The sequence below is a fragment of the Triturus cristatus genome, chromosome 4_1 (assembly GCF_964204655.1).
Source record: "Triturus cristatus chromosome 4_1, aTriCri1.1, whole genome shotgun sequence".
NCBI lineage: Eukaryota > Metazoa > Chordata > Amphibia > Caudata > Salamandridae > Triturus > Triturus cristatus.
Genome location: NC_140585.1, coordinates 13,752,019 through 13,765,959, shown reverse-complemented (window position 1 = coordinate 13,765,959; position 13,941 = coordinate 13,752,019). Strand labels below are relative to the sequence as shown.

Sequence of the window (13,941 nt, the reverse complement as noted above, 5' to 3'; positions counted from 1 at the left end):
GCATTTTGTTCTTTTAGAACGTATGATAAATCCTGTCAAAGCGTTGGGAGATTCCACAGGAGCAGATGAATGGCACAATTCCCTCCTACCTCATATCTCAGTATCTTTCTGTACTATGCACCTGTAGTGGGGAATGTCTGCATTACATCAGTCCAGATAATCAAATATTCTGCCAGTTTTTTACCTATCCTGGTGTGTCTAATATGAATCTCTTCCACCAAGGCCCACTCCATTGTATCTCTAGCCCATAATCCAACATTTGGGCCCCATGTACTCTGCCAGCTTATAGGTATACATCTCTCTGCTAACAGTAAAGCTAAAGTTGAAAACTTGTATTGCATTTTGTTCTTTTAGAACGTATGATAAATCCTGTCAAAGCGTTGGGAGATTCCACAGGAGCAGATGAATGGCACAATTCCCTCCTACCTCATATCTCAGTATCTTTCTGTACTATGCACCTGTAGTGGGGAAGGTTTTAAAAGAGAGACTGCCTTTGGAGTCAGTGATTTTACGTTTTCTGCAACCCATCTCTAGTTCAGGCACTTACCAGAGGGACAGCCATTTGTGATTTCCTAATAGTACTTGTTGTCTGCACCTATAATGAGGGAACACGAAAAGATATAACATACAGTTGTCTATGGATCCTCCCAACAATTACATTTTCACATCACTTTTTTAAGAAAAGAATTGTCTATGATCAGTTGTCACAGAAATACAAACGACTCTGCTCCCAGAACAAAATCGCATGTCAACTCTGACGACTAGCTGCTGTCCTAGTGAATACTGGAAGTAAACTTAATATGCCTCTTTCACTGAATTATATTCTCTTCTCCTAAACATTACATATAAGTAATCATGATAACCAACTGAGGGCATTGAGCCATGAGAATAAAGTCATCAAAATAAATAATCGGACGCACCCCTCGAGCTCTCAGGGATTCTACCACCAGCCGAAGGAGCTTCGTAAAGCACCAAATGGGCGGAGAAGAGACCGAAGGGAAGGACTTTGTACTCTTAACAAATGCTTTGCCAAAGGAACTGCCGAAAGCATCTGTGGGGTGGAAAATGGGAGCGGAAAGGTATGCGTCCTTCAAATCCAAGGAAACCATCCAATCCCCTTCCTGAAGAATATCCTGCTATAGATGGATACCCTCAATCTTGAAATGGCAGTAAACAACCCAACCATTGAAGCCCTTGAGATTCAACACTAGACGAGAACCGCCACTCTTCTTTTCCAACAAGAAGCTGCAACTAAGAAACACGTGGGGGTAAAGGGGTGAGACCTCTATGGTACCCTTTGAAGAAGGTTATGAATTTCAGAGCAGATAAAATTTCACTCTTATTGGCAAAAAGACATCACTGGAGGAGGGAAGGTCTGCCTCAGGGAACTGTAGAGTACCAGTAAGTGTTTGCCAAATGTGCAGGAAAGCTTGAATCCTGCCCCCCAGCTTCACATCTGAAAACAGAATTGGTCTCACCTGCGGTACCAGAATCTTGGGAGGAACATTGAGAGCCTCCATAGTGTCCTCTCCGGAAACTATTCTGTTGGAGCGGCGGAAGGGATAGAAGGTGGGGTTGTTGGAGTCTTGGTTGCCACCTTTATTTTGCTGATTTCTGCGGGCCTTGTTGGTATCCACGGCTGAACGTGCACCCACTAAAACTTCTGGCCCTGTCCAAAACTGGATGGGAGACCTTGCTGAGCGACCCTTGTGCTTTATCCAAATTGCTAAAGGTTGCCCCAAATTTGGAAATTTCTTTTAAGAAAGGTTGGCCAAACTAGAGGCCCTGTGCCATATGACCCAATTCCGAAGATGCAAGTTCAGTGAATTTGTGATTCAGCTTAAGGTGAATGGACCTGCGCCTCTCATGGAAATGTCACAGTGAACGTTGCTAAGTTGACAGGTCGCATGTTGCGCCCAACCTATCAATTCAGCAGGGTCAATGGACATGGCTGACTCTTTGACATGGAAATCCAGTTCCAGGATCTATGATAAAGGACCCCAACATGTCCAGCAGGTTATCCTGGCATGAGCGCCAGCCTCATCAATCCCTTTTTATGGATCTTTAGAATATTTCTTCAGGTACGTGACAAGAGTAGGATCAACCTCCGGGGTCTCAGCGACCTCGCTAGGAAAATCTGGCCATTGACACTCGGACGTAGCCGAGCTGGCACAACCGTATCAGAGGCCTGTCGGATATGTGGCTGAACATAGTCTGCCACTTCTTGTGGAGAGAGCAATGCCGTCTATTTTGGATGTACAATTTCAGAAGGCTCAAATGTAAATAGCTTGGCCTGAGGAATGGCATCTACATGCTGCTCTTTGCGTTTGCGCTTACTAGGGCCAGGCTCCTCTTCATGGTCTGAGTTCTGGTCCGACACAGAGCTAGAATCATCATCCTGGAATGGATCGGGTACAGGGGCAGAGGAAGAGGCACTATAGTCATGAGCTGAGGTGAGAGAGTTGCACAACCTCTCAAAGTCTGCGGCATAGGGACCCCTAGGGGCTTTCCATTGGTCTTGGTACGCAAGGGAGGGGTCGGCAGTCAACCCTGCTGCTCAGCAGAACGACAGAGATGGTGTTATAAAGGCGCAATGGCCCTTACCAGGGCTTTGTTGACCGAATGCTGCACCCCAACATCCAAAGCGTCCTCCAGGTCTTGCTCCAGAGACCCAGCTGGAGCCCCACAATATTACCCGTCTTCATAATATTCAGCTTTAATGAAGGCGTCTGCACAGCAGAGGTAACGTTGTCCCAAGAGGGTAAAAAAAAACTTAGAGTAACAATCAAACCTCAATAAGGAGCAATCAAGGGGAGCAGTGATCCAGACCCCAAGTCAGGCACAGTAATTCAAGGTACTTAATGTTCAATAGAGAGTGGAGGGAGGGCCTGCACTGAGTACTCTAGGTAAATGAAAATGTATCCAACCTTGTGCATAAGCAAAGGCAGCAGGGCGTAAATTGGGAGCTGAGCACAAGGGCCGGGACACAGAAGAAGATATACCCGTCTTCACGCGTTCAGCTTAAGTCTCTGATCACGGGAGGCAATCAAAATGGCCGCCACACATGCGCGAGCAGCACAACGTGTGAAAATAAAGAGAGTCAATTGAAAATGATCTGGAAACAGTTCTGGTCAAAACTCATGCACTTCTAACTCTTTAAGCAATAGAACCAAAAGGTAATGGGGAATACCCCAGGCATGCAGACTGTTTAAATAATGGGGCAGGTACTTGAAAAAGCCAAATAATGCAAAAAATCCACTCTGAACAATAGTGCTGACAAGACACTGCTCACCGCTCACAAAGTCAGTTGAAATGCGCACCTCTAAACTAGACTGCGTGCAAAGGAAATTCTGATGGGTTGTGCTGTGGAGAAGAACTAGACCGCCAACCTAATGGTCACTGAATGGTTGCCATCTTGTATTTTCTGTTTATCTGATGTGTAATAGAGTTTCAGCCTTAACTTAAGGATCCATGGCTGTGATGCTTCAGATGTCTCCAGTGAGGATATAGTTTTACTTGGTGCTTGTTCAGGTATCAAACATTATTTTTGATCATTGTCACAACATGCCTGATACATCCTAAAAAACAATGCTCAGAAGAGAGCCAAGTAAATGTTGGTTGCCCTTTCTAACCTCATTGTAATATCAAACTAGAATTGTGACTCCTTCACACAGGTCCAGGCTAAATGGAGAAAGCATGCTCCAGCTATCCTGCATCTCGGGTACCCAGAACATCTGGCCGGATAAATTGTACTCAAAAGAATTGGTATCTGGTACATTCGATGCATGAAGTTAAAATGAATCAATTTAAATTTTGTCAGACTTTTTCTTCATCCACTGCTTAGCATTTGATGGTAAAATCATCCCTTCACCGTTCACCTTCTCAAACTGAAAAAAGTCCTCTGAGTGAAATTACCTTGGCTTGTTTTATAAGCACAATTATTGCTTGTTGCCGAGGTCGCCTAAATGTAAATTAGAAATTGAATCCTGCAGGTAAACCTTCCGAGGATTATCATGCTGTTGACTCATTCTGCTCATTTCTTGTCAGAGATTGGGATTCCTATTAAATGCATAGGAAGCTTCAACTAAAGTGTGATGTTCTAACACTAAGAACATGAATGCGTGAATGATCTACAATCCATGAAATTGACTACAGAATGATTACAAATTGAATGATTAATTAAATAAGCGTATACAAGTTGCACATTTCTCAAATTGGAGTGCAAATTGGGGACGTTGTGCTTTTCTAGGATGACGCAATTGTGTGGATAGGTAATAACGCCTTCGATCAGTGGGTAGTATCCGCCTGCACCCAGCTCTGCTCAACAAAAAGTAAGATACACAGTGCATCTTTTCTGAACACTTTAAGGAGTGCAACAATTTCTATCCTCATACTCCTGTATAGGTTTCCTGACTACAACCAGGAGGTTCATCGCTGGCGCTGCTCCTTCCTGGAAATCAAGTGGCGCCTCTGCCAACAGGGGTGCAGCACTCGCTACTGGTCCCACCGCTCCTCAAGATAATGTCTGGCAGCACCGCCATCTTCTTCACCAACCCCAGGAAGGTCTGGGACTGGGCTGTGCAACATCAGGGAGAATGAGCAGCTGACTGCGCCAAGCCCACATTGGGCCCCCCCGGCCGCGAAGCCAGTGGCAGGGTAAATCACACGAGACCCGTGTATCCTAATCTGGAGCAGATAATTGCAGGCCGAAGGTGGGCTCAGCAGGCTGCTGCTAACCTGGGGCCTAACCCCACAACCACAGAGACACTCCCCAGTCCGAAGACTCACACAATGGCTTGCAGACTCCCCCACTGGTAATGCCACAGGCAGCTGATAATCCTATTTGAACATTGTACCTTTGGAACCCCATTGCAGATTATCTAATGTGGTTGACTTTCCTTAATATTCCTATCCAGCATTATGCGCACCACAACCGAAGTGGAGGTCCCCCTCACTGGCACACCATAATCAAACTACCCATACACATTTCTTCCACTCAGAGCCTCCGCCATGGCACTCACCTCATGTGAAAAACCGACATTGGATGCCGAGACCACCAGCTGCCACCCACCAACACTGGCATGCTTCGTCCCTTGACCCTCAAAGGCCAATATGGCTACACACCAACGAGTAACCTCACCACCATGATACACTAGGGCACAACAAACATGCCTTGTTTTGGAGTACTACCTGTTGTATCAGGCCCTCAGCATTGGGATACTTTAATCCCTAAGTTGACACAGTTCCCCTTAAACACTTCCCTGGTGGATGGGCCCTTTGTGGTTCCTTCGATAATGGCAAGGAGTTGCGGTGTCACTGCCTCAGGGTGGCCACCCCACTTCTGGTACTCACACCATCCACACATCGTTATGGCCTCCCCAGCTGACATTCTTTTCCTCACCTTGAACATCCGAGGCATGCATACCACCAGAAAGCTCTACGCAGTATACTCATATATCCGGCATCAGAAGGTGCAAATCGTCTTATTATAGGAGACCCCTTCCAGGAAACAAACGTAATAATCAAAGGGAAAGGCCACTATGCACTACTTGAAGGCAGCTTAGATGGCCATCCGCTACTTGTTAGACCTGGCACCTTGGCGTGAGTTTCCCTTCCACTTTTTGATGGTGTGCCTCGATTGTTTTGCTGGTGTTGTCCGCTCAGGACACTGCGCCACGGCTAATCCGTGCCGCAGTGCAAGTGCTCCCTAGGTAAAGTGTACCTGTAATTGATGTTCATGATTGGTTTATTGGATTCACTGTCAGTCCCCAGTAAAGTGCACCAGGGGTGCCAGGGCTTGTGAATGCCAATGCTGCTGGTGGGCTTGCAGCGCTGGTTGCGCCACCCACAGAAAGCGGCCGTGTAAAATGTGTCTAGGGTCTGCCACCGCAGACCCTCTGCGCGATCTGGGACCGTCGCGCTGACTGCGCAAGTGCCCCCACTTGCCAGTCCCTAAACCTTCCCTTACCTACATATTAGCCACCCCTCTGGTAGGCCCACGGGCAGGGTGCATTGTAGGCATAAGGTAGGACATGCCCTGATGTGTGTGGCATGTCTTAGTAGTGAATTACAGCCATCTTCGTTTTTCACTATTGAAGGCTACCTGCTCTCCATAGGCCAGAATGGGCTGCTGGAGTCACTACACGCTGTGACCCCAGTGGACTCAGAGAGCATGGTAGAATGTCGAGTTTAGTATGCCTGAACTCAGAATAATAAAATACTTCTTGTAGTCAAGTTTATTTTAATATCCTGGGTTTGTAAATACTACTTTTAGAAAGTTAGTATTTACTGACCTGGCCATCTCAGTCCGCCTCTGCTGTGTGTGTGTGTGTTCTGCCTAGCAACAGTAAGGAGCAGGGTTGGGGAATCCCCAGAGACAGGTTGGCTGCCAGGTGGTGGGTAGAGAGATGACACCAGGATGGGTGGGAGGAGTACACCTTAACTCTTGAATAGACCTGTGCTCTGCCGGCGCCGCCCCCTGTGGAGCGGCTGATGTCTCTGCCCTGCTGCTGAAAGGAAAGAGCAGAGTCACCATAACAAAGTGCTCCAGAACTGGACTGAGCCAGGCCCAGGCCCCCTGGCGCTAAAGAACAAAAGAATCACGGTATAAAAGTAGGAGCCTGGCTCCTAAGAAATCAGAATCCTGTTTTACCACAAAGAACCTCTGCCCGACTAGAAGGAGAAGAAGACGCTGGAGGAGCTGGCCTGCTTCTTGCCTTGCTGAGAAAGGAGAGGAAGAGACTACTGAGAAGACTTTGCTGCTTTGTGCTTGAACATTCTCCAAGGGCTTGATCTGAGCTTGCCCCCTGAACTGAACCCCAGGGCCAGTGGGTTCTCTGTGCTTTTGCTCGTCCTCCGATTCGAGCCGTGTGTGCATCCCGCTGGAAAGAGACTGCGCCCCTCATCGCCCCTCCTAGGGCCGTGACACTCAGCTCGCCTGCCGCAGCCCCGTGAGAGCCCCGCTCCGTCCCGAGCCGCTCTCTGTTCCCGGGCTAGGCCGCCTGCGCCCCTGTCACCGCCTGCCACTGGAGCGCGCTGAACGCGCTATCACCCCTCCCGCCGGAAACCGTCCGACGACTGTGATCTACGCCGGGTCATCCAGCTGCACTGACCGTGCCCTGTGACCCCGCTTCGCTATCCCCGGACACCTCAGGCCGCGCCGCCCCCGCTGTGGAGACCCCCCCTGCACCGCCGTGCTGAGGGTCGCTGGCCGCGCCTGCCTACCTGCCCACACCCGCTGACCAAGGACCCAAGACCACTTCCCAAGCTGAGAGTCGCACCGACCTGTGCCGACTCTCCCCATCACTGAAGAAGTTCCAGTATCGGGCTAGGGGCCCGCTTCGCCTTATTTCCCCGTTCGCAGGTGACGATCTCTGTGAGTACTGGAACCACAAGTAACATTTGCGAGAGACTACAAAGTATCCATTTGAAGCTACGAACAAAGAACATTTGCCTGCTTTACAACCTGGTGGCATAGCGAAAACGTTATTGGTCTTGTGATAAGTCTGCTGAGATATATATTCCTATTTTTACATAAAGAAGCGTATTTTTCTACATATCCAAGTCTGGTGTCCGTTTCTGGGGGGATTGATGTATTTACTGTGTGTGTGATTGTAAGTGCTTAACCAACAACGCTTGAGGAATCGCCTTGGCTGCTCACGCCACGCACCTAGAGGGTGAGCAAGGGTCATTCACGAGGGGTTATCCTGCGCCCTGACGTAGAGGAGAGGGTTCCTGCTTGACACAAGGGCAACCTTGCGCCAACCAGAGACTCCCGAGTCTAACACTACTCCTCGGGAGCATCTACACACCCAACTCGCCCTAAGACCACGTTACCATGGCTGTTAGGTGGAGACCAAAATTGTTTGCTCGACATGGCGCTGGATAGGTCCCATGCCTCACTGCCCCTACATGTGCAGGCAGATTGCTTCGAAATCTGGGCGCACCACTGGTCACTTACAGATGCGTGTCGATCCAGACACCCTGAATCCGCAAGGCCCTGGGAGGAATCCGTACCTAGATGCATTTCTTGCAGTCCCTTCCTTTAGCCCCCATAAGTAGGCCAGTTCGCCTTCGCAAAGATACACATTCTGCCCCGCCTTCTATATTTTATTGCGAACCTCCCGGTCATATCACAATACTCCTTCTTCAAGGAATTAGACTCTCTCCTCCGCACACTGATGTGGGGAACTAGACGCAAACGAATCACCCTTGTCAAATTATAGCTGCAGATGGACCAGGGAGGCTTCAAGCCATACTTTCTGGCAGCTTAGTTCCAATGGTTGTCCCGCTGATTATCTGTGCACTCTCTAGACAAAGCCAGTACCGAGCTCAGGTCCCTGTCGATACCTAAGCTCTGGGACTTACACCTACCTCCATTCCCCTGGCCCCTGCAAGTGGCAAAGACATGCATGGCCAGGATACACCGCCTCTCTTGGGGGACCCCAATAAGCACCCCAAATTTACCTCTAGTCGGTCTTCCCCGAGACCCCGGTTCTACAGTGTTGGGGACATGAGGGTCTGGGTAGACCACTCGGTACTCACTGCGGGTGACTTCTTTGTCGAAGGCCATCTCCTCCCCTTGAACCAACTGGCTGAGGAGAATGATCTCCATCCTGGACAATTCGTCCTACACAGACAGTTCAGTCACACGTCACATCCTTTGGGACCTTTCAGAGGGCGAACCCGCAGCGCATCCAGTACTACAGACCATCCTAACAATGAGGCTCGGCCGACACCTTATTTGTTATATAAGGCCTTTTCTTTAGTAAGAACTACTTATATTCAATAAAAATCTTCCTCCGCTTCTAACACAAATTCTGAGTGTTACTGTGGGGACCACTTCAGACAATAATCCATTCTCAAACATTAGCTAGCAGTGTCCAGCTGAGCACATCAGGAATATTCACCAAGAATAAGGTCACAAACCGCTTTATGAATTGTCATTCTGAATGCCTCGGTGTTACGGCAGTCATATGCACACTGCCCCCAGGCCCCAGAGAAAAAACATCTGGATTGGATTAACATTTAACTATCAGACTTAATTATATTTGTCTGCAAACATCAGATTATAAATTCTGCAAATTAGCACATTGTGCTTTTAAATATATCCTTTTCCAATCTGGAAGCATGCCAAATTCAAACAAATGCGTCTCATTCACTAGGTTGGGCAGCACATCGGGGCGCTACGGACTTGGAATACCAGGCCTCGAGCTACTCGGTGGAAAACCATGGTATATAGGTTGCTCAGTTTCACTAAGCAGTTTATTTTTTATAGTACACATACCTCTATTTACAGAGAAACAACACAATAATTTAAGTTGGAGTCTGCGTGCTGATGCATTATCTATTTCGTCAATGGGATTATAAATCGTTCTCCAAATCGAAACTTTTTTTTGGCAGAGTTTTATATAGCGCGAACCTGACCCGAATCGGGTATCAGAGCGCTTTACATAGCACCAGTTCCGTTACATGAGGACACACATTCCTTTTTAGGTCGAGCCTGACCCAGCGCTTGCGCTGGTCTGGCGGAGACCTTATGTAAGGAGGGCTTCAAAAAATGCTACCGCCGGCTACAGCATGCAGTGCATGTGCGCGGGCGGGCGCGCGCTTGCACTGCAGGCTGTGGCCGGCGGTAGCATTTTTCCCCCCAGCTTTTTTCTTTGTATGTATTATAGCAAAAGTAAAGAAATAGATGCTTGTTTCTATTTCTTTACCTTTGGTATAATCGCGGCTCCGGCGCTTTACTATTAATGTTAAAAATAAAGCGCCGGTGCCGCGATTATAGCAAAAGTAAAGAAATAGAAACAAGCATCTATTTCTTTACAAAGAACAAGCATTGGCATAGCCAATACGTCTCGCTTTTGGGACCTTATAAGTATTTATTTATGCAGCACAATTTGTTTGGTACAACAACAACTGTTGCATGGCAAAACACTTACAAGGTCCCAAAGGCGAGACCTATTGGCTATGCCAATGCTTGTTTTGGTAGGCACGGGGAGATTAAGTGATTTGCCCAGAATCACAGGATGTTCAGCGTCATTATCGAGACTCGAACCCAGTTCCCCATGTTCGAGGTCGAGCGCCCTAGCCGTTAGGCCAACTCCTCTCCCCTTTGAAGTAAACATGTTGTACTATTCAGAACCCTACACGTGACGGGGAGAACGTGCACCACGTGTGAACTGTAGTACTACAAGCAGCAAACAATTGGTTACAGGTAGTAACGTTTTCCGTTCTTCCTGGATATCACTGTCCACCATTCACAAATTACAACAGAGCATTTGTTTCAAGAAATATTTCCCATGTATAATTTTCAGTGTCCTTTTCATTCTGCAGCACGGCAGTCGCAGACAGAAAGTATGAATGGGGAAGAGAAACTTAAAGCTTCTGGAGGAAGGAAGAATTTTGCTTATAAAATGAATGAAAGAAAACACCAAAGAATACACAGGAGTGAGAATTTTAACAATAAAACACTACTTGCAAGGCACAAAAGAATACGCACCGGCCTAAGAGCCTATGCCTGTGCTGAGTATAAGAAGACATTTACTGGAAAGACGCATCTTTTAATGCACGAACAAACACACGCAGAACGGTATCCCTACACCGAGCATGAACTCAAGTTTGCAGATAAGGCAACACATGAAATAACTCACAGTGGAGAGCGGCCCTTTCACTGCAATATCTGTGAGAAAAACTTTACTAAGAAGACAAGTCTTATACAACATCACAGAATACACACAGGAGAGAAACCTCATCACTGCAGTGTGTGTTCACAGAGCTTTACTCGAAGGGGGAACCTTTTACGCCATTACACCTTACACACAGGATGGAGGCCTTATCACTGCACTGTGTGTGGCAAGAGCTTTAACCGTAAGGAACGCCTTGTAGGACATCAGAGAACACACACAGAAAAAGGCTATGTTGCAGCACAGGATATGACAATAGTTTTAAATTAAAGGTGGCTTGTCAGCAACATCAAGTAACACATACAAGATAGAAGCCGTCTCAAGCACTGCAAACGGAGCATCATTTAAAAAAAGAAATCTGATATTTTTTATGTCATCTAAGAATTTACAGCTGAAATTAGACCTTCTATGATGTCTTGGAAACCATCAGGGCTGAGGTCCTCGCTTTCCTCTGAATGTCAGAAGAGCTTTAAGTTGACGGACAAACTTCAATATCTGCAGCGTCTCCAAACAGAAGGTTGGCCCTTCTGCTTCACTCCACTAAGCAAAGAACTTCAGGGGGAATTGCTTTACTGTGAATGAAATGTTTTAGATACACATGAAAGTTTGCAAGGGTGATGAAATGTTACCAAGTGTGGAGCAAAAATAACTCCTAGGACCCAACAAAAAATGATTGAAAACCTGGGCAAAAGAGCAAAATAAATGTGTAGATGAAATATTAAGCAATAACCACTTGAGGATGAAAAATAAAAACTCCCTTCAACACTAAAATAGAAGCATCTACTTCTTATCAGTATCTTCAGACTCGTTGTTTAAGCATTCACAAGAGACCATCCAGGCAGAGAGATCAGAACAAAACAGAATGCATGGCTGTGTAGATTCTAACAACATACAAAGGTGGCACAAACCAAATTATTCTGAAATTTCAACTTTCAAAAATATTTCACGATTCAGTTTTGAGATGGTTCATTTTGGTGAGGATTTAATACCTAAAATCTAAGGGGACGATTAGAATGGGGGGCGGACTTTCGTCTGCCCGCCACCCTAGCGGTGCTGGGACCGGCCGCCAGTGGTGTGGTGGTCCCGCACCTGCAATTAGGATGCCACCATGGCGGTGGCATCCTCTATTCCCAGCATTGTGGTGGGCGGTGCTCACAGCACCGCCCGCCACAATGCTGGGAATGCACTGTGTGCATTGTCATGCACAGGGTGACAGACACTGTGTGGTGCCTGTCACCTTGTCCATGACAATGTAGGGGGGTACCATAGGTACCCCCCATGTTCACCCCCTACCCCCCAATGCCCTGGGGTCCCGCAACGGGCCCCCAACAGCAAAATCCCGCACCCATGCTAATATGGATGGCGGTGTCTAGCAGACACCGCCACCATATCTAACCCCTTTTCCGACTGGTTGACCGGCGGAAAACCGGCGGATGGTCTTTCCATCCGCCGGGGTCCCCCCTACCATACTAATATGGCGGGGGGAAATGGGTGGCGGGCGGAGGGAAATGTAGGGCAGATCGCCACCGCCATGCAGGCGGTGGCGATCCGCCCTACATCGTAATCAACCCCTAAGTTCCTTACATTACAAAACAGAGCAGAGGGTCAGGTAAAGATAGTGTAGGAATTATTTCAACAAATGCAGTGATGTGTTTTGTTATGTCAGTTGTGGTCCTGTTCTAGTGTGAGGGGTGAGATTGACAATTAGACTAGATACACTGTCGCAGTGAGCTGTGTGCTAAGAATGTCTTATTTTATGCAATAAAACTTTGCTAATAAACAATCTGCCTGTCTGTTTCATGTGGCGATGAGACAGAAGATACTTCAAACTCATCAGTACGTTCAGAGTGTCTGTTTTCTATCTTGGTGATTAGTCTGTCCAGGAAGAGGGTGGGAAGGAACTTACCCTCCCCTGCAGCTCTTCCACCACTAGTCCCTCAGATGCGAGGCATTCCAATGTGTGGTTCGCACAATCACTGTGTTTATTAGAGTAGTGCAAGCGTTACAAGTACAATTTGCACTGTTGATGTTTCAGAAGACAACTTTTGAAGTTTAATAGTGTAATTGCTATGGGAACACCTTTGTTCCTTGGACCTTTTCCTTCACTGAGCATATTGGTTGGCTTAAAATAGTCTGATTACTCTGGACTCAGTGCCATCTGTGAGTGCACGAGGCTTGCCTCCAAACTATTATATCGAAGCAACAGCACTAGTGTATGGAGTCGTGAAGCATCCTGGTGAACGCTGTGTCCCCCCCCCCCCCCCACAAGATTCACCCGTGGTCATCAGTGACCATGTGTGATGAGTTCCCTTTAGGGCCCACTGAGTTCTCCCTTATTTTAGCCTAACTGCATGTTTTAGGTCGCTTTGCACGCTTCTTTTTGTGTCACGATATTATTTTAGAAATACGCTGTACATGTTTTTATTATTCTGTTCTACTACTGGGTATCGGTCTGAATATTTCATACAAGGTCGATCAACACCATGCCTGGTTTTTTCTGTGATCAGTTAGCAACACTGCTTGGTATTTAGACACAACACAGAGGAACAGCTGCTGTTCTCATGTGAGGCACCTCTTATCATATACACCAAGACCTGCCTTTTGAAAACAGAGAGGAGGATTCTTGCAGAGGGGAAGGTCCCGGGACGGACGCACTAGCTTTGCGCAACCTGAGATGCAGACCACCTAATTATAAATGTCAGGTATGGGGGCCGGTTTTAATCCCAGAGATCTCTGATATAGCACTGTGTTCACGTAGTGAGAATAGTCTTAGGCAGATATATCATTCGCCATGGGAGGGCTTTTTATTGTGTATAGTTTGCTCGTAATGCTAATTACATTGCTCAGCTGTCTCTGTTTCCTAATTGCAGCACAATTGCTTCATGATAGAGCACGATAGTTTCAATAAATATTGTAAACTTTCCTTGTGTCTTTTTTTTGTTTATTATGGACATGCATGAGTGAGAGAACGAAAGGTGAGTATCTGTTTCCATGGTTGCCCTGGGGCTAGAGAGTTGTATTCTGCGGTGCCAATTTACCTGTTACTCTGGTAAGGTTCGGAGGGCAGGTAAGGCACTGTGGGCTAGTCGGATTTGGGCCCGTACGTACTAAAGTGGTATGGTGACTCAGTCCCTACATTCTAACGTCCTGTGGTCCCAGGCATAGATCTGTCTCTAAACAGAATCCCTGCAACATGGCACCACCAACGCTTGTTCTGGTACCGATAACACGGGTCTCCTTAGTAGTGCTTGTGTAT

The 13,941-nt window shown here is 47.1% G+C and overlaps 1 protein-coding gene across 1 annotated transcript in view; it reads left to right on the top strand.

Moving 5' to 3' along the window:
- LOC146839308 (uncharacterized) overlaps window positions 1-13,607 on the top strand; it is a 93,728-nt gene extending 80,121 nt beyond the window's left edge. Inside the window, exon 4 of the mRNA XM_085651332.1 lies at window positions 10,336-13,607. Within this exon, the coding sequence (XP_085507458.1) occupies window positions 10,336-10,955 (620 nt within the window). The 3' untranslated portion in view covers window positions 10,956-13,607. The remainder of the gene's footprint in view (window positions 1-10,335) is intronic.
- The last annotated feature ends 334 nt before the right edge of the window (window positions 13,608-13,941 follow it).